Raw genomic sequence first — 20,058 nt, 5'->3', positions numbered from 1 at the left:
TTTTTTTAAGAAGAGGCTGATATTTTTAAAAAGCTGTGACTGAGTTGGATACAAAGTTCAAAATTATTAAACCTGTAAAAAACAAAAGTAGCTTTCACAGGCCAACACAAATACTTTACAAATCAAGGTCCAAACTCATGCAAATACATGTGCACATCACAAGATAGCAGCATCTATCTTCTCAGCCAGTGGCTTTCTCTTTTTGAATCAGTTTTCTTGTGAAACCAGCCTATAAAACTGTGCACTATCTAGCATATATTTTATTTATTATCAATACCTTAAAATAATTTAACCTTTTGCTCCCCAAATCACAAACTAACCCTGATTTTAAGGGGAAATAAAGAAAAACTAGCTTTTACTGTCAGACAACTCTTGAACTACAAATTAAGAATGAATATCTTTCTAGCCATCTGTCTTATCTATAATAAAGTGTCTCCCCATTGTAACCTTATTTTCCCACAATCACTGTATCTGCAATTTACAGTGGCCAGCTATTTTTATGCATCAACAGCTACCTAAATGGAAACGCTCAAAGCAGCCAGGCATCCTTGCTGAGAACTCTACACACAACTACAAGCTCTTTACATTTACCCAGTAACTAAATCATACTGTGACTTTCTAAAAAGTTAAGATAATTCAGGTAAAAGGATGAAGTTAAAAGTTCACAAATAGTGACATTCCATAACTGTATACTTGAAGACTAGCTCTGAACAATCATTTAAAAAAGGAAAGTATTGTTAGAGATAAAGTTTTTGGCTTGAATTTTTGGTTTTGAAGTTTTTTTAAATGCAAAAGGATGCAACATGCAAATAGGTAGCCAAGTACTACACTAAACATACATCTGCACAAGAAAACAGTCCCTGAAAATTGCAGATAACATGTACCAACTGCATACATCACTGACACTTCAGTTCTTTTCTCTAAGTTCCTTCTATTGTATACACTTTCCACAGCAACCCTTTGCATTAAAGCATTCTCTAACTTCTGGGACAAGCAGTTTCTACTGCAGAAGCTGTGCTTAGAATACTTCTGCAATAAGGGTAGAACTACAGACAACTAACTGAATTAATTGTTGATTTAGCTTTGTATAGGCTTATTTAGAAGGGTATAAAAACCTAAAAAATTAGACTGTTGGTTTGCTGAACAGTTAATGCTCAGATGAAAGATAAAAAATGCTCAGATGAAAGATAACTATTTTAGCAACCGCGTATCTAAGTCACTAGAAAAGTATATTTTTGTTCCTTTAGCAACCAAGCCTGGAAAATAACAATCTACTCCTGCTAATCAATAATTTATACTCTTGTTTAGTCAATTAGCAGATGTCCAGCCTATTAATGCTAGAATTTCTGGGTTCTAGCCACAGCAAAAACTTGTTAGCAAATAAACTTATTTATCTCTGATATGCATGTTTATTTTTAATGGAAAAATTATGAATAGCACTATTCTTGTTCCAGATCAGCAAGACATTTGTCTTCACAATGTTCTTACACAACTCTAAACATAAATCAAGTTGAAACCCTTCAAAGCCTTTGTTAGTAGTTCTTGACTAAGCATGTTGTGTGTTTTTTTCTGGCTGATTTGCTGAAATAGGCTGGTTTGAAATGCTGGTATCACAATAACTCACATTAACTTGAAGTCATGCTCCACAGAAAAATGTAGAACAGTCCAAAACCACAAAGAAAACTTTTCAATCTTTTGCCTTTCCTAGCCAATTATCATAATGCTTTGAAAGCATAATGCAACACAGAAACCTTCATCAACTAAAATTCATGCCTTTCAAGAGATATTAAGAAAAAAAAAGAACAATGAACAACAGATCATCAGTTACTGTAAGAAGTAGTGTAGGATGAAAGAACTTAGTATGCACATGAAAACAACAAATATTTGTCATATATTTAGTCAAGTATCACAAAGCAGTATTACTTTCACATCCAGAAATTGACGTGTTATTTTTAAATGCTTTATTTCTGGAATAAACTCTATGGATTTACACTTATTTTGAACCTCAATCTGAGAAATAAGTGCATATACCTTTACAATGTACAGCAATGGCACCATCAGCACTTTCACAGATGTTCAGGAACCTCTGAACTATACTGTCACTTGGTGTGCTTCCATCTATGAAGAACAGGTCATAATGCTCAAAACCAGCATCAGTAAAGCGTTTTGCCTCATATATTTTTTTGTTTAGTCTTATGATTGATGTGACATTATGTTTCTTGAAATAGGGAAAGTAGGCTTCAGGCGCATGAAGAGGATAACCTACAAAAACAAAGCAGTGAATATTTAAGGTCACAGATGAAGTTCAAAGGCCTGGTAATCAAAATTGCCCCCAAAACATTTTTTTAATTATTATTATAAACATGTTAATACTGAAAATGCTTTATTATTTTATTCAGAATAAACATGTAAAGCAGTATTTTAGAAGTCCACAAAATACTCATGAAGACCACTATAATTAAAGGATCAAACTGTCTCTTGTTTAGCCCATTCCTCTCTACAAGTAGGGTTTTATAGATTCATAGAAAAGTTAAGGTTGGACAGGACCTTGGAGACCATCAGGTTCCAACCTCCCTACTGTGAGCAGGGACACCTCACACTAGACCAGGCTGCACAAAGCCCGGGCAACCTACTCACAGTGCCTCACTACCCTCACGGTTTAGAATTTCTTCCTGATGTCTAACCTAATCTCCCCTCTTTCAGTTTAAAACCACTACCACTTGCCCTATCACTGCCCCCTCTGCTGAAAAGCCCATCCCCAGCTTTCCTGTAAGCCCCCTTTATACATAAAGTGAGGCACATACACAAATTCAGTATTTCAGAACAGTTCTTTATCTACACTCAAGCTGCAAGTCAAAGAATAAGAACGTACTTTAAAGAGAAAACACTGGGTTTATGAGGAAAAACAGACTGGTGATATATGCTGTGGACAAGAAAAATGGTGAAAGGATAAACTGTAGCACCAGAAATATTATTCCACTATGAAGTAAAAAGCTTCAGTGCTTTGATTCAGCTGAGACAAAAGGATCTTCTAGTTGAGGACAAGGAGGCAGGGAGGGAGAGCAGAGACCACACCACAGCTGTTGAGGACACTTTCAGCAAATAGACATTCTCTGTCAAGGAGGGCACGAGGGAGTGCGCACATGCACACATCTGTATGATGTACGTATGGAAAATGTAGGGGGTTTTTTATTAAGTCTTATAAACAAAACTCAAGAATGACAGCTACCACAAAAATCACAAAGTCTGTAATTAATCAAATTCACTAGGTTATCTCCAGAATTGTTATTCCTGTTCAAATTAAGTCCAACAGCTTTATCACAAAACAGGGGTCTTTTCCACAAGCCATATGTGCATTACTAAAGGAAATCAGAGTCACAATATAAAAAAAAAAGTAACTTTGTAATATGTACTTACACTCACCTGTGAGGCTTATTTGTAGCCTCAAATAGATTTTAAGCATTAGTGTTAATTTACTAGTTTTCAGTTATATACATGTTAAAAATAAAACACCAGTTTTCCAAGTCCTATGGAACCTTGTAAGTAATTTTTGAAAATTCCACAAGAAGGTACTGGAACAGTGATTGGGAGAAGAAACCCACACCAACCTAAATATTTTCTCCCTGGATTTTGTTTAAACCTTCAGTGGATACTATGTAATTAGAAGCATTCCAGTCATAAAGGTAACATGAGAGAGAAGCAGAGGAAAAAATAAAATTAATGCTCACATAAACCAAGTGACATGGCACAAAGAATATAGTAAAATTCAGCAGAAATCTGACTGTAGTTTTTAAATGACTGATCTTCCTTTTAGCTGGACCAAATCTCTCCTTTCCCTCTGTTAGTCAAGTTTGTCTGTTTTATTCCATTAGAATCACACAAGTTCTTACCATTATCCCAAGAATCTTCAGTAGTAAAGGCAAAGTTATTTTTCTAGTCTTTCCTGGCCTTTGTTATAAAATTCTTAACAGAGTCTCCTACACTTTATGCGACCCAACTTTAATTCTTCACATTTATCGTACCAGGTGTTAGGATCCAGGATAAATGTAAGTGATCCCAGTTTCTCAGGCACTTTGTCACTGAACTGAAGTCACTGACTGACTGTTAGAAGAATTAGAATTTTACTAGCAAAGAAGAATTCCAAAAAACTTTGCAATTAAGGTTGATGATTGCATATAGAATGTTCACTCCACACTTATTTTTCAAGATAAAAATTGGTCTATAAATCTTTAGTATCTTCTGCTCATTTGCTGTGACAGTTTAACATGCTGGAAAAAAAAGATTATAGAATAGCATTAAAATATACACCATACCATTTTCAAGTTTGCTTTTTGGGTGTGGTCCACTAAATGCCAGAAATTTTCCTGGAATGATCCAGTTGAAGTCACCATTTTCTACTCGCTACAAAAGTTTCAGGAGAGAAAAGCATTTTATTATCTGTACATACAGATTTCATTTCATTTTACTTTTAACTATGTTCTTGCTGCATTAAAACAAAACACTTCAACTCTAATTAACTAGCTTACCTATATGGAACAAACTAATCAGACGATGCTTTTTAGAAATCTTAATAAAACAAAATAATCTGAAGTTTTCCAATAAAAGCAGAAAGATCCTATATCTAAGATATTTCTCCCTTGGAGGGTTCAGTGTTTTAGACACTTATAAAAACACTGACAAACACCAACATTCTTGTATGCTTTAATCAAATAATATGGAAAAATGCTTCCCTGTACAGCAGTGGCTAAAAAAAAACAATACACAGAAAACAAATTTAAAACAAATTATCCTTCCAAAACAATTATCCTTCCCCCGCAGAAACTGGAATTTACATACTTGTATAATATCTTGATGAGCCAGTAATCATAGAAGCAAAGCATAAATTAAAAAAAAGACTAAATTAAAAAAAAAAAAACAAAAACAAAACTTTCAAACTTTAGCGTTTCTTGCTAACTTTTAAATGAAAATGTCAAAATCAGTCAGTGCCAAAACTGGAAACTTATTTGGAAATACTTAACTAAAGTTGATAATTGTCTTTTTTCCATTTTTTTAAATTGAAGAATGGTCATTCCTCATTTGGCAATGCAGTTATTTTCAGCATGACTTTTAAGGACTTTTAAGTTCCACTGAATTATTAAGCCTGTGTTTTTAGCTCTCAGCAAATCAAAACATCCTAATGAGTGAAAGATCCTGATAATGGATGTTACTGTAATCAATTCACCAACTGTTTGCTTAGCTAAGCCCATTAGGCTTGCTCCAAATGTCCTCACACTGTGACAACTCCTGTAAGTTAACAAGGTTGCATAAGGACTCCTGAATCAATCTTACTGCCAAGTCAGGACTCCTCACCCTCCCAGATTTGTATCACAGACTGCAATGTCAACATTGTAGCAACTCTACCCCATTACCACAGAAATCCGTTTAATAAGTTAGAAGTATTTTTATATTTGTATTGTTACCAGTTTCAGTTGTGAATTAAGTAGCTCTTTATAGTTACATGGGTTTTGTGAATAATTTAAATTTTAACCAATCTGCATGTGTATATATACTCAATGCAATATGCAGACATTATTTTAAAATATAAGTATTTTTACATGTAGTGCAACAAAAGGGAAATCAGCAGCCTTGATAATGTGGTAAGATGGAAGAACTATGACAGTGACAGAGTTCCGTTTAGCCTGTTTCCTTTAAGTTGTATGCAACTTTTCTTCACATAACTACACATTTGAAGATGTAACACTGAAAAATCTTGGAATATTTAAAGTTCTAGAAATATAGCACAAGACATATCTAAACAAACAGAGCTGACCATGATGCATAAAACAATAGAAGACATACCAAAAAATGGACAACAAACTAAAAAGTATTCCAAGTTCTTGATTCTTAAATTCAAACAGTGCACAGGATATTTTAAACATCATTCACTTACACACAGTCTTCACAAATTAAAATAATGTTAAACATTAAACAGGAGAACGGGATAGCATTGGCCAATTATTTTAATACTTCTGCCAGGCAGATTAACCCCTATTATACACACAGATTCCTAAGAATACATAACCATAATTTGGTTTTAGAACAAACATCTTCCTTTTGTACAGGGAGTAAGCAAAAAAGTAGCACTGTCATACTTTAAATTTTAATTACTCTTAATTTAATTTTGGTAATTCATACCAATTTCTCAATCTAATAATTATGGAACATTGTAGTACACAGAAATCCTTCTACAAATGCTTTTAAGTTTTATGAATAGCTGTATGTTAGTGTGCCTATTGCAGCCAAGATCTACTGTATAGATTTGTGTTGTAAATTAAGTTTTTCCCACTGTGTCTTCCTCTCCTGAGCTCACCCTCTTTTTATAAAGCATTTTCTATTGTTGTATGTATTTCATATATATATACTGGGAAACCCATATCTTCTTACTTATAGAACAAGTGAGATACATATAAATGTTTTTTCCCTTCCTCCTGGGTGGACAATTAGACTTTGTGATCTTAGAGGTCTTTTTCAACCATGACAAATTCTGTGATTCTGTGAAATGTTAGAGATTCAGAAGCTATTATCCCTAAAACTTGGTTAATATTAGAAACATCTAACTTCAGATAACACATTTTAAAATGGACATTTCCAGACTGAGCAAATTTCTTCTCATTATTTCTAAGTTTTCTGAAAATTACAAGAGAGGGGCTGGGGGACCAGTATTGGCTACAATAAGGTAACACAGATCTAAAAAGACCACTTAATATATATTGAAATGTTTAGTCCACCTCTACTTTATGTATCTTTCTCCTTAATCAGTGCAACTGCAGAAACAAGGTCCTATACTACTACATGGTTTTTACTGACTTCAGTAAAAAACCTTTTCCCCCTTGAGTGTGTAAAGTGGTTGATAAATACCATGCAACTATTCTGGACCAGATGTATATACACCTCTATGCCTGTTATTTCCTCTGTTTGCAGCCCAGTTCACAGGTGCAGCACAGACAGCAATGTAACTTGAGATAACTGTCTACTTCTAGTAGAAAAAGGTGTGTAATGTTACTGAAAAAAGTCCTAGAAGCATCTAGAGTTATCCAGAATATCTGTTTCTTAGAGTTGCAAGAAAGCTGGCAGAACAATGAATGACATCTGCTAGCTTTCTGGAACTTGATTAGGGAAATATTTGGGATGTATTTCCATTACTAGCATCTCCACATAATGCACCCTTACTAAAATACCTCTAATGTGGTCAATCTATGTGGCTATAACAAATTTAGCATATATTTGATCCAGGAAGCAGCTCAACAAGTGTTGAAAGAACAACATTTCTGTGGGTCAGCTGAGTGACCTAGGATCATAAGCCGGACGAAGGCTGGGAAAGCATGAAAGACATCCCAGAAGCCAAAAAGGCCACAAGAAAACAGCAGACTTGTTATGCAACTGCAAGGATATTCATCTGGCATATTTTTCACATACAACTTACAGGCTTGGATGTGTATACCTGACATATGAACACTGGGTTTTACTTGAGTAAAAATGTGTTTCCACTATGTTTTGTGGGATACTGTAGAGTTTAACTTATTTTAGGTAAACTAAATGTATGCAACTTATTAAATGTACAAACCTCATAGTGTTCATATTCATCCACATCAAATGTCTTAAAGTCAAAAAATCCATGCTGCAAAGCCTAAAAGGCAACAAGGTGTCAGTTTATTCTGAAATATAACATATAAACCCATTTTAAAATACTGTTTTTGAGAATTAAAACTAAATCACTAAATGTTTGTGCTTCAGGCTTATTGAAGCCTCTATGTAAGACAACATTACATTTTGCACAGATTAACAACACAGACAACAAAAAACAACCATATTACTAAAGCATGTCAGGCTCATTATTTCCCCTTCAAAGACATCATGATGGGACATAAGGTTGTTGCATATCACTTAAATAATAAAATTGATTCTCCCCACTGTATTATGTTTTTTTTTTCCCCATAAAGCAGTTGACAAATTAAAAGGCAATTCCCTTTTTGTCATACACTCATTTAATTATTTCTATGCTGAATACATTTAATGCAGTTGGACACAACAAAATATAGAACATTAAGAGTTTAATGATTTTCTGTATTTAATATGATACTCTGATTTTATCACCATAATACCCAGGCAAAATTACATACACAGAATACAGTGCTGTGTATAATCTGCATTTTATTATTTGTTTTTAATGAACATCCCACTGACAGAATGAAGCTCACTTCACTGACCAGACAGCATTTATTACAGGATTAAAAGAAGTCAAGTTTTGTATTTGATTACTGCTTTATTAAATATGCCAATTTTGTACTCAATATTTGTGTATAATACCATATTGAAAACAATTATATGTGTAAAGAATAGCCCAAATTTATTCTAAGAAATAGGTACAAAACAATTCTTCAGCATATATTTATACTGAGTCTACTGCACTTAGAAAAGTATAACGATTACAAAACATTCTGGGATTAAAGTGTGATATAAAACACAGCACAGATCTATGATTTTTTAATCATCAGTCCACCATTATTTGCTACATACAGACAAAAAAATAGCTCTGCTATAGACAGCATATGCTCCATGACCGGACCTGTCAAGAAATCCAAGATACTGAGAGATGTTTGAACAGCTGATTTTGAAAAATGTATTTCTTTTAGGCATGGCTGGATGTGCTCCAGAATTCGTGGGCTTATTGAACTATATGTATACGATATACACGCATGCAAACACTCAATTTACCCAGGTAGACTAAAATTTTACTTTAGATTAAGGCCTACAGTTTCTGCTCTAAGTGCTTTGACCTCTGTAGTCAAACTGGACAAAAGTTCAGTAATAAGTTTTATGGGAACAAAGGAGGATAATTTATTCTCAGTCCTTTTAACGAGTTTGTTGCAGATAACTTACAGTGACTGCACCGACTGTTTCAGAGAGCTTCAGGATCCGTAGAATGTCACACAAATTACAGTCTTGCTGTTAACTGACAGCTTCTTTCTCACCCCCACAAAACTAAAAATGTTAAGCTCGATCTCTCTTTTTCAGTTTTTAAGAAACACTTGTTTTGCCATACTTCTGAGAATTACAAATAAGTCTATGAAGTGTCTGTACAGAATTGTTCATATAGCCTGCTCCCTTCATTAAGGCTACTGGGAAATGATGAACAAAATTTAATCTTTGCTTATGGTATGGAGTATATACTACGTACAAGGCTGCCAATTAAGACATGATGTAACATTTCGAGAAAAAACAATATTGGAGCTTAATATTCCCCAGGACCAAGGCTATTGAAACATTACAGCCCTAGTAAGATACATACGTTTTCATCTTTTTTTAAACAATTCTGAAAATATTTGTCAGATACTGAACCAAGCGTTCTGGGGAAAAGTTGGTGCCAATTACATGCAAAAGCTGCTCAGATTAAATCACAGTATATCTAGGTGTCTTGCTTGATTTATCAACCTATGTTATTCCTTTTTACCAAATGACCTGTTAGCAGATCTAGTACACTGCCTCACACTGTTAAGAACTGCCCCCAGCCAGCCTTGTGCATTTGCACATTCCGATTCACAAGGAGAAGTTCAGAAAGCTGTCCAAGGTAAAAGCAGCCAGGTAAAAGTGTAACCTTCTGCTATCGTCACTACTCAAACACAGTCCTCAGTAACTTAGGCTTCATGGCAGCATACTACTAATTGACACACATTTTGCTTTGAAACCAGATTTTCTAATGTATTTTAACAGTATTTTCCTTCACATTTTAGAAGTAAATTTAAATCTGTTTTGCTAAGGAAAAGTGTTATTACCTTATTTACTCCCTGCAAACAGTCCAAGATCGTAAGATTGTATGTGCAGTTCCCAAATGAAGCATCCCTATAGATTTAATAAAAATTAATTTATTATATATACATAATTATTTTAGGAATTGGGGCAAAGGTAGCACACAGAGCATAGTCAAGTTATCCAATCCTATCTGAGAAATCTGAATTGAGGTTTGAAGAAATCTTTTTAGAAGCTTGTTCATGCTAAAGCATTCCCCTACCAAAGATGCAAATGCAGTTAGATATTGCAAATTATTTCAAAAGCATATTTTACATCATTCAACTACAAGACCTTTACCAAATTATTTATGTTGTCCTGGAACAGGAAACTTTGCATCCTCTCCCAATTGTGTAAATATAGTAACAAATAAAGCAAAACTTGCTCTAACCATTATTCAAGTCTTAATTGAGTTAAAATGTCAAACACAACTACTAGTTTGGATTTCACTTACAGGCTCCAATTTTGATGCCTCATTACAGATACGACTGAATTTAAAAACTATTTGACCTAGTTCTGCCACTATGAAAATAACAATTGCTCTTTAAAAGATGACAGGATACGCCAAAGCAAAATATATTCAAGTAGTAAGAGACACCAACACAAAAATAAATAACATCACCAAAAAACCCAGCATGTATAATGTATAGTGTAATATGGATAGTGTATAGTATGGATAATGTATAGTGTAAAATGTACAGTGGAAAAAATGCTTTTCAAAGTCCACTTCAGACCAGTTCGCATTTTAACAAAATTTCTGCTTGGGCAGATTTCCTAATCACTCATTAAAGGAATCTTTTACAGTTTTGCTCTAAACTATCTTATCCAGAATCCTAGGAGTTGCAATTTATTAGAATGGCAAAATTCTAGGTTTCTGGCAGATATATCTTTAATTGATAAAGGATTCAAAATGTCAATATTTCATTCAAAACTTTCATTTTCTAAAAGCTTACTTGGCAGTATGAAATTTTTTATATTTATATGCTCTTTTAATCCTAAGTACTTGAAGAGTAGATTATTCTCAATCATTCTTTAAAAGCAGAATAAGTAGAGCAGTTTTGAGCAAGCAGTGTTTATAGAAAATGTAATTTATGAAAATTTAAAGCTACAGTTTAGGTAGTGTCATATTACAGGCAGGCTACTCTAGGAAAGCTTTCACATTATTAGATTACTAAAAAAATACTTAACCACGATGTATCAGAATGGGAACTTTGAAGTGCGAATAAACCTTTCATTTCCAAATATAACAAAGAAGATTTTAAAAACAAAAAGCCACTGAAGTATTTTTGTTACACTAGATACGCAGAACACATCACAGCTGTAAAATACAAACTTTACAGACAATACATTTTTGACAGGAGAAAGCTGGATAACAGATCATTTAAGCACAAAAGCATTTTAGCAAAAAAGGTCTTCTGAGTAAAAAAAAAAATCTTAAAGTCCTGATGGGAAGAATACACAGCAGAAAATCTTTAAAAGCTGTTAACAGTTTTATAAAGGTGCAACAACAAAACCTGAAACAATATAAAGCACAAAATCAAGTATTTAGGGAAAAAATGAAGATAATTATAGCAGACATGTTCCATATTTTATGTTATTTTGCTATAACAATAATAGAATTTTTATATTATCTATAGAACTACTGCCTCAATTAATAGGACATCTGATACTGCAGTACATAAAAACAATACTGGGAAAAAAGGCACAGTCTCTAATCCATTAATAGTAAATGCTCTGACAGTGAGAGAGAGAAGGGAGAGGAGAGAGGGAGGGAGGACATTGAACTTGACCTAGATGTACAAGATAAGCCTATCACAATTCCAGGTGCACAGTATTCTTAGCTGCAGTTCCCACAGACTGCTGTTACCAGTGGAGTGCACACAGATGCTGGCAGCTAACATCTATTGCCTACCTCATCCATGCCTCAAACATCCCATTTCTGTTGCTGTGCACCTCACCACTAAAACAGCTGTACTGGCTGACAGGAGAAAACAACTCTGCTGACACTTGCATCCACACACAGTGTGGAAATAATAAAAAGACTGAAGGCCAGGGAATTCCTAATAGGCAACGTTTTGGAATGAGCACTTAAAAAAGCCATTTAAACCTAATCCCAAATTCCAAGAAACTCAAAGAGCAGCAGTATCCAAATATATTTTTTCCCAATAAATGCAACACACTGAGCTAACATCTGAAAAACACACATGCCCATCTATCTTTCTTGCTAGCATACAATAATGTAATGAAACCGTAAACAAACACTAGGTATGAATGACAGAACAGCATGTTACTGAGATAACATCTAGAAGAAGTCGCTTAATATTACCTAATACTTCAAGGGAAACTATGATGTTTGATGAACCATGGCAAAAACTGAGCCTACAATGTCAGACCTCTCTCTTCCCTCCTTTGACCCTCAAAGTATCTACTGGTACGAAAACACAAGCAAATCATAAAAGTTCCTTCTATCATAATTTGGAAAACAAGAAAACAGAAAACTGTTTAGTTTTGTTTGGCTTTTTTTTTTTCCTTGAGGCCAGTCATTAAAAGTAACTTCAGACATTCCTCCTATTTAAACTTAATCTTCTCCTTTGTCAACTGTACACAGTCAGCGTTCTATCCTACAGACAACTAATACATGTACTTATTTTTACAACAGTAGTAATTTTTAAATTGCTGGGACTACCTGTGCATATACAAAAACATTTAGGTGTTTTTATCGGTGAAAACCAAGTTGCTTGTATTTCAAATGTTGTACCTTCCAAGTTGAACAAAAAGAAGAACAAAACAGAGCATGTACAGACATCTCCTGCACTGTTTTACAGTGTAGGTGCTCTGATTTCTGTTGCTGATCATGTTTCATTACAGCACTCTTTTGTCTTCTATGGGAAAATGCATAACCACCTTGATTTTCAAACACTATAACCTGATAGTACTCTCCTTGCTTTCAAAATGAGAAAAATGCAAGCATTTCGATGAGACACAGATGGAGTACATATCTGAGCGGGCGTTACAGAGCAGCAAATCCCACATCCCATTTCACAGTTATTGTAGCTGACCTCAATACTGCACAATGCCTTCCCTTTCACCAAACCTTTAAACACTGTCAATAACAAAACATTTTCCTCAGCCCTTGCCCATACAGAAACAAAACCCAAAAGATACAAACTACAATCTAGCTCTGAATTTCATGCCATCTCTAGAGACTGCACACAGTAATATTAAAATGTTGTTTTTTCCTCTTTGATGTAAAGTCAATACAGAGTAGTTTTGAGTAAAAAAGTCTGAAAGTTTCACAATACGAAACTGGTTTTTATGATAATTTAAAATAGCGTCAGCACCTTTTTCTTCAGTGTAAGTGAGAACATACAAGATCTTCAAGAGACTAGAGCATCATCAAGTGACAGTGAATCAGCCAAAAATAGGATTAAAGTGTCTCAAAGACAGTAGTGCCTTCCCCTCCTGGTTTGTCTTTTTCAATTATAAAAACAATTTCCATTTATTTTGTAAGATGAGTATTCTGACTTCCTTCCACCCTGGAACAATATTTGCTGGAGCTGTCTTTAAATGAAATACCCGCCGAAGATCTAAGCCGATTAATGTGTTTTGAGGTCACTGAGCTAGATGAAAGTAGATCAGTTTCCCAGTGATCACTTCCTGCAAACATATCTCAGTACTCCATGAAGCATCTGACAATCCCACAGCTTCTACTTACTGAAAGCTATTTTTTTTCAAATGAAAGACAATTCATATAACTAATTACCAACCTTGTTAAATAGTCCAGCTGCAACACTTAGCTGATCGTTGCTCACTGATAAACCCTTGTACTTGAAATTACTCAAATGGAGATGACATATACTACAGAAGTTATAAAATATAAGCTGCAGGTTTCAAGAATAAATTCAAGTCACTAAGAACTGAATACTAATGATTAATCTCTCAAAGGACTTCCTTCCTAGACCTTAGAAGAGGAGAGAAGAGATAAGGCATTTGGTTTCATTGTTTTCCAATGTTTTTCACTGTACGTAAGAGTCATTTTAGCTCATTTCAAAACACTGAAGATGTGAAGTGCAATCTCTCTCAGAGCACCAATTTGTTTCTTCACAGTATAGCTTGATGGTGAGCAGATACACTCCCTAAGGCAGCACTACTGATTTCAGCACAAGTTTGTTTGCCTGAGACTCAGTATCATGCTACGTTTTGCACCAGAGATACCTCAAACACCCTAGAACGGTCAGGAAGAGAAAAGTATCAAACACCTTGAAAAACAAGGGAAGGGGGAACAATTTTTCTTCCCTATTCCCAGCTAATCTATATTGACCCACTGCAGGCATTCATCAGATCTACTTGCCCTTCTCTCTGCCCCAGTAATTCAAATCCCAAATACCCCCTTCCCTAAATACCAGACCCCACATTTCTTACCTAGCCTCCTATCTTGTCAGAATCCTTCAGTTTATTTCCTCACTCTTCTTCATCTCACCTCCTGTACAGATAGATCCCACAGCCTTCCTTCCCAGCAAGACAAACTGTACAGCAGGTAACAGAATCTGCTTAGATGCTAATCCAGTGCCAAGACCTGACAGTCCAAAGGAGCTCCAAAAGAAACTTATGTGCTTTCCAGCACCACATCATGGAATAATGAATGCTCAAGAAATCAAGATGTTTAATTCTTTTAGCAAAAGCTCATAACGCTATATTCCTTCTAGGAACACCAAGGCTCTGCTCAAATAGATTGCCTCCCTCCCATACTTAAAATAGTCAAAGCTTTGCATTAAAACAAAAATCCCCTGTAAAAACATACCCAAACCCAACCATATCACAGAAAACCTACCACAAAAAACAACACAATCTCCCAAAAAAGCTTTAGAATTTAGCCAATCATTTATCTCCCAGCAACCCAGGGCTTGAAACACACAGGCAAAGACTGCAGAGGAGTTATATTTCAGAAGACTGCCTACGCTATGTATTTATTGCCCCTCTTCTCCTGAAACTGACAAACAGAATGAAGTTGTTATACTTCTGTAGTAACTTTGAAGAAGACAATGTCTAGCAGAGCAACAACTCAGGTTTTTTTTGCAGTCTCTGTTTTCAATGTTTTCAGTTAGTATTTTGTCCCCTGGGAAACATGAAATGCTCTTTGTATTAAGCTATTTTTTACTGTGGTTCTTATCACCCTCACAAGATAGCATGGAGCAAATTACTTTCACTATTCCCTACCAGTTGGGCAGAAATAGCATTTGTTATTTTTGTTACTACTGTCATCATCACTGGTTTTATTTATTTTTATTGGTTGCAAGGCAAACTTTTGTAGCCTTTGGTCTGAGCAAAAAGGGTCCCATGAGACTTTGTGGCAAACATACCATTTCTCCCAAGTTTTCTGTCTTACGGTTTTAGGATCTGACAGCTAAGTTTCTTTCCTTGGTCAGAACCTCTTTACTTCGGCAGGGGAGAAAGGAACATACAGACATAGCAATTTACTATAATTCCAAATGCTAAGTTTTTTTGATTGGTGAACAAGATACAGCTATTCTCAGGTAACACACCCTCCACTACTGAGATAATTTTGTTTTTTAAGCAAGTGTTGAATAAAATAAACTTAAGATTGAGAAGTTTCAATCACTAATATTAAAAGCTCTTATATAAAAGAAATTGTCCTGTCAAAGTTGAACCACTGATAATTTGACATGAAAGGGAGAATCAGGCTTTTTTAGACTACATTCAAATGCCACGTGGTAATCCCCAGAAGAAAAGGAAACATTGCAGGGAAATATTTCACTTTTTGCTTCCCCAAAATAAGGAGACAAAAGAATGTATTGACACTGTTTCCGTGCTTAGAACAATGAATTTGCTTCAAAGAAATTCTGGTAGCAATTTTTCAATAGCTGAACTTTCCGTAAATGGAAAGGACTAGTGTAATTATTTCAAACTGGGAGATCAGGAACCAAAGAAACTAAAAGGTGAACAAAACTATACATTATTCTTTGTTTAACTTAGATTGTCACTCCTGTGTTTTATATAGCATTTTGAGATATTAAAAAAATACGTTTATAATAACTGATGTTTTTTAAGGTACTGTACCAAGTATCTTTTATAATTAGCTGAAATAAATGTAATTCAGTGAACTTCTTGGGCTTTGGACAGCCATTGACAACCAAGTGAATGTATAAGCTCCCTGCCAATAAAATCTATCACTGATTTGATATGTGTTCCAAAGCTTATAATTTCAAAGTCGAAATGGTCTTCACATGCAAATCTACCATCCCAACAGTTTATACTGTAGCTGGCTCCTGTAGAAGCTATGAGAAGAGAGAAAATCCAATCTTCCTTTGGTAAGTGGTTGCAGGATCAGATGATTTGATATCCACAAGGTAGGTTTGCATTTACAAATGCACTGACTGACAGTGAACACTACTTTTTACTTATAAGGCCCAAGGGCATTTCATGATCCACACAATGAAAATAATCTGGAAGTCTCTTTATTGAATAGGCATGATAGGTAAAGCTCCTCAGATTCAACTTTAAATATGACCTTAGTACAGTGAATAAAAACAGACTGATAGAAATTATCTATGATTCATTGAAAACAGAAAGACACAGCAATTAACAACTGGAACATCAGTACCAGTTCTGTAAAATAAAGAATATATAACAGCATGAAACTCCCTTCATTCATAAGTCTAGCTAGTTAGGTACTAGGAAATTTAAAGGATCTGAATGACTCCCAAATAGTAAATCATCATACACGATACAGGAAAGTTTTAATTGCTAAATCACAAACATGCTAAAGAACTATTTTCTAAACCTGACAGTTTGCAGTACTGGGAGTGTTACTTAAATCAACTGAAATGCCTTTATTATTCCAACACAGAACAAGTAATTCTAACATAAGTAAAAAATATTTTTCTTGAGATTAGTCATTTTTATAAAATATCTGCATCAGATATGAAACTCTTTTCTGGGAAGGCAACCTAAAAAAATTAATATTTTGCAAATTCCAAAAGCCAAGTTAGGTCCATTTCACACATTTACGTACCTAAATGGAAGATATTGTGGATTAGATCCAGACAAAAGTGTTCTGTAAGCTTCTTCTGGTGTTTTCTTCAAGTATATTACCTAAAGAGGGTGCAGGGAGAGGTAAAAAAAATAAGCCACCTGCCTGAAAAGTCATTAACCACATCGTACACTTCTCCAAGCCCACTAAACTCTTAAGATTGTATACTATAGTCCTTTATGATCAACTCCTAATATCTTTAGGTCAGAAATTACATACCTACACGAAGTAAAAGATTCTGAAATTAACAGAAACTGGGATGTTTGTGTCATTCCCCCCTTTAAAAATCAATAAATAACATACTGCTGCAACTGAGAAACTTAGTAAGATAAAAGAAAAGGTATCTATGCTAGGAATTCTGTCCAGCTTCAGACAAGTCAAAATATTACCACAGCAGCCAAAAAAGGAAACATTTCTCCACCACAGCTCAATGGAAGATTTTTCCAATACAAGTGTTTTTTATTCCTAATTGTCATTATCAAACTACTAATAAACAAAAATATCCAATTCAACAAGCTGAACCTGTTAATGTAAGACCAACATATAGTTAAAGTAACACCCTTAGCCAAGGCTCATTCTGCTATCACTGAACACTATCAGCTCAGCTTACTTCACTAAGAAGTTAGAATATAACCACAACTTTTTGCATTTTAACACCTATTTGTACAGTAAAGCTGGCCATAAATGAATTTAACTTGGAATACCCAGTAAGCAAGTGCATTATTTAAAAAACAACTCATCCACTTTGGAGTGGCACATTTCATGTGCAAAACCATGTTTTTTCAACAAAGCAACACAATTTTCCTAGGCATTTCCCCCCAACTCACCTTACAACAAGCACCTACACAGCTATTTTATAGCTCTACACACATTTAACTGTTTCATTTAAAGTATTCTAATAACAATTGTCTTAACTAAGACATAGGCTAGTTCCTAATCTAAAAGTTGAATAAATCTTTTGCCCTTGAACATATTAGAATTCTTCTCTTACAATAGTTGTTTTACACAGGACAAAGTTCTTCCTTATTGGGCCCAATGCTGTTTAACATCTTCCTAAGTGATCTGGATGTTGGCATCAAGAGCACCCTGATGCAGTTTGCTGGTGGCACCAAGATGAGTGGAGAGGTTGACACTCCAGAAGGGAGAGCCACCCTCCAGAATGACCTAGACAGGCTGGAGGAGTGGGCTAGCAGGAACCTTATGAAGTTCAATGGGGAGAAGTATAAGGTCTTGCACCTGGAACACATAACCCAGGAGTGCAGTTCAGACTGGGATCCACCTGGATTTGAGCAGTAGTGTGATATGCTTCAATTACAAGAGAGCAAAGTCTCAAAACTTCATATAGGGCTGAGCATTTTAATTATATTTTTTAATTACAGAAAAACACTCACGCAAGCAACTGACTGAACGTACTCTAGTAGTTTGCTTTTACCCAGTTATATGCTGTGATAAAATTAAAAACTTAAGAACTCAACAGCTTTTCTCTCTACTGGCATTACAGAAGTCTAACAAAAGCTATTACTATCAAAACAGAATCTTAAAGTAACTGTGAGAAAGAAACATGACCAGCCCATCTACTATCTACAAGGAAAAGAAAAAAGAGCATGCTGGATCGCTTTTCAGAGTTTGTCACAGTATGAAAGCATTAAGTTTCACTAGGACTGCTCCAAAGTCAGATTTTGGTCCACTAATCAAGTTTTCATCTTGGAAGAATTGCAAGAGATAACTACTACTTGTCTTCTACAAGGGTAGCGTCACTGTCTGACTCAGTTTGACAACAATGCTCTTGATTCCCTCCCCCTCCCACCCAGGTAGGGAAGGAGAGAGATTTAGGAGAGAGATGCTCTGGATTGAAAACTAAACTAGATGGCTTTAATTAAACACCAATGATAAAAGAAAATATATACAATTATATACAAGTGTATCCAGGAAATGTACAGAACCCCTATTGCCTCCCCCCACCCCCATCAACTCCCACAGCACTCTCCTTAGCTGCAAACAGTCCTGAAAAATCCTGGACTGCTGCTGGGGAAAGCAGAGAGTGATGAGGGTCAGGAGATGCACAGCCTAGGGGCTGATGGTCATGGACAGACGGAGTCCTCCCCAGACACCAGCCATGGATGGGAGAGAAGGGAAGAAGCAGGAGGGAAGTTGTCTTCTGTGATCTCTGACCTTCCTCTGAGTTTACATAGATATATGGAATGGAATATCTGGCCAATTTTGCTGTCTGTCTAACTCAGCCTCCTACAGGGGGGTCATAGATCTCCCTGTAATGTCTGAGCCAGCAAAGTAAAGGTGTGACCTTGAAGACCCAGCAGTTAGAAAAACATTCCACTGTTTGTTATCATTCCTAGCTAGAACTCTCTGCTACTAGTTAAAAGAAAGATTACTGAAGGGGAGGGGGGGGGGGGGGGGGGGGGGGGAAAATCAGTAAAAGGAAAATTGGCTTCCTCCTGGCTCAAACCAGGGCAGGTAGAATCAAAGCTCCATATTTACCAGAGGAGCAAGTGTAATAAACCTATGTTCTCTCTTCCCCCTGCCCCGTTTCTCTGCAGGAGCAGTCACTGGTACAAACACATCAGTATTTCTCCAGCTCTTCTACACAAGGAATTACTAGATAACACAGTACACAATTAGGTATGGGTTACTTACTTTGCAACCAGAAAAGAAACATAGAAAACACCGTAAGTCTATAGAAGAGAGACACAGCCCTCAATTAATCCATACGTTAAGAGACAGAAGAAAATGCAGTCTCCATTATTTCTCCAAGAATGAATTATTTGATGACACACGGGGAGTTCATGTAATCGGTTCAGTATAATTCAGTTAAACTTCCTCATTCTCACTCCTCTTCCCCCTAGAAACTTATAGGGACAAACCATGGTTTGACCAGAGTCAAATCAAGCTCCTTTGGTCCTGGTATGCAGGAAAATACTTCTAATACTATTCAAAATTGTTAAAGTTATTTTTTTATTAACTATTGTGAAAGACTACATAAACCCCTAACAACTAAAATAAGTCTCCAAACAGATTAAGGGGAAAGTAAAGCAATACTAGCTTCAAACTATCCTCTATGGCACCTGGTAAGATTTGGAAAAACCTAGAAGCACTCCGTTTCTGACATCACTGAACAGTTTCTGTTGTAGTCTTGGCCATTTAGGAGAATAATGAAATTCTCTGTA

General features: G+C 35.4%; 1 protein-coding gene across 3 annotated transcripts in view; it reads right to left on the bottom strand.

Moving 5' to 3' along the window:
* CDC14A (cell division cycle 14A) overlaps nucleotides 1–20,058 on the bottom strand; it is a 58,501-nt gene that overhangs the window by 17,837 nt on the left and 20,606 nt on the right. For all 3 annotated transcript variants that reach the window (XM_051624677.1, XM_051624678.1, XM_051624676.1), the window contains exons 5-9: nucleotides 16,859–16,938; nucleotides 9,813–9,879; nucleotides 7,604–7,666; nucleotides 4,314–4,401; nucleotides 2,032–2,262 (exon numbers count right to left, since the gene is read on the bottom strand). In XM_051624677.1, coding sequence (XP_051480637.1) covers nucleotides 2,032–2,262; nucleotides 4,314–4,401; nucleotides 7,604–7,666; nucleotides 9,813–9,879; nucleotides 16,859–16,938 — 529 coding nt within the window. The remainder of the gene's footprint in view (nucleotides 1–2,031; nucleotides 2,263–4,313; nucleotides 4,402–7,603; nucleotides 7,667–9,812; nucleotides 9,880–16,858; nucleotides 16,939–20,058) is intronic.

The sequence above is a fragment of the Apus apus genome, chromosome 7 (genome assembly GCF_020740795.1).
Source record: "Apus apus isolate bApuApu2 chromosome 7, bApuApu2.pri.cur, whole genome shotgun sequence".
Lineage (NCBI taxonomy): Eukaryota > Metazoa > Chordata > Aves > Apodiformes > Apodidae > Apus > Apus apus.
Note: the sequence above shows the minus strand (reverse complement) of the source record. Positions and strands in the feature narration are given on the sequence as shown.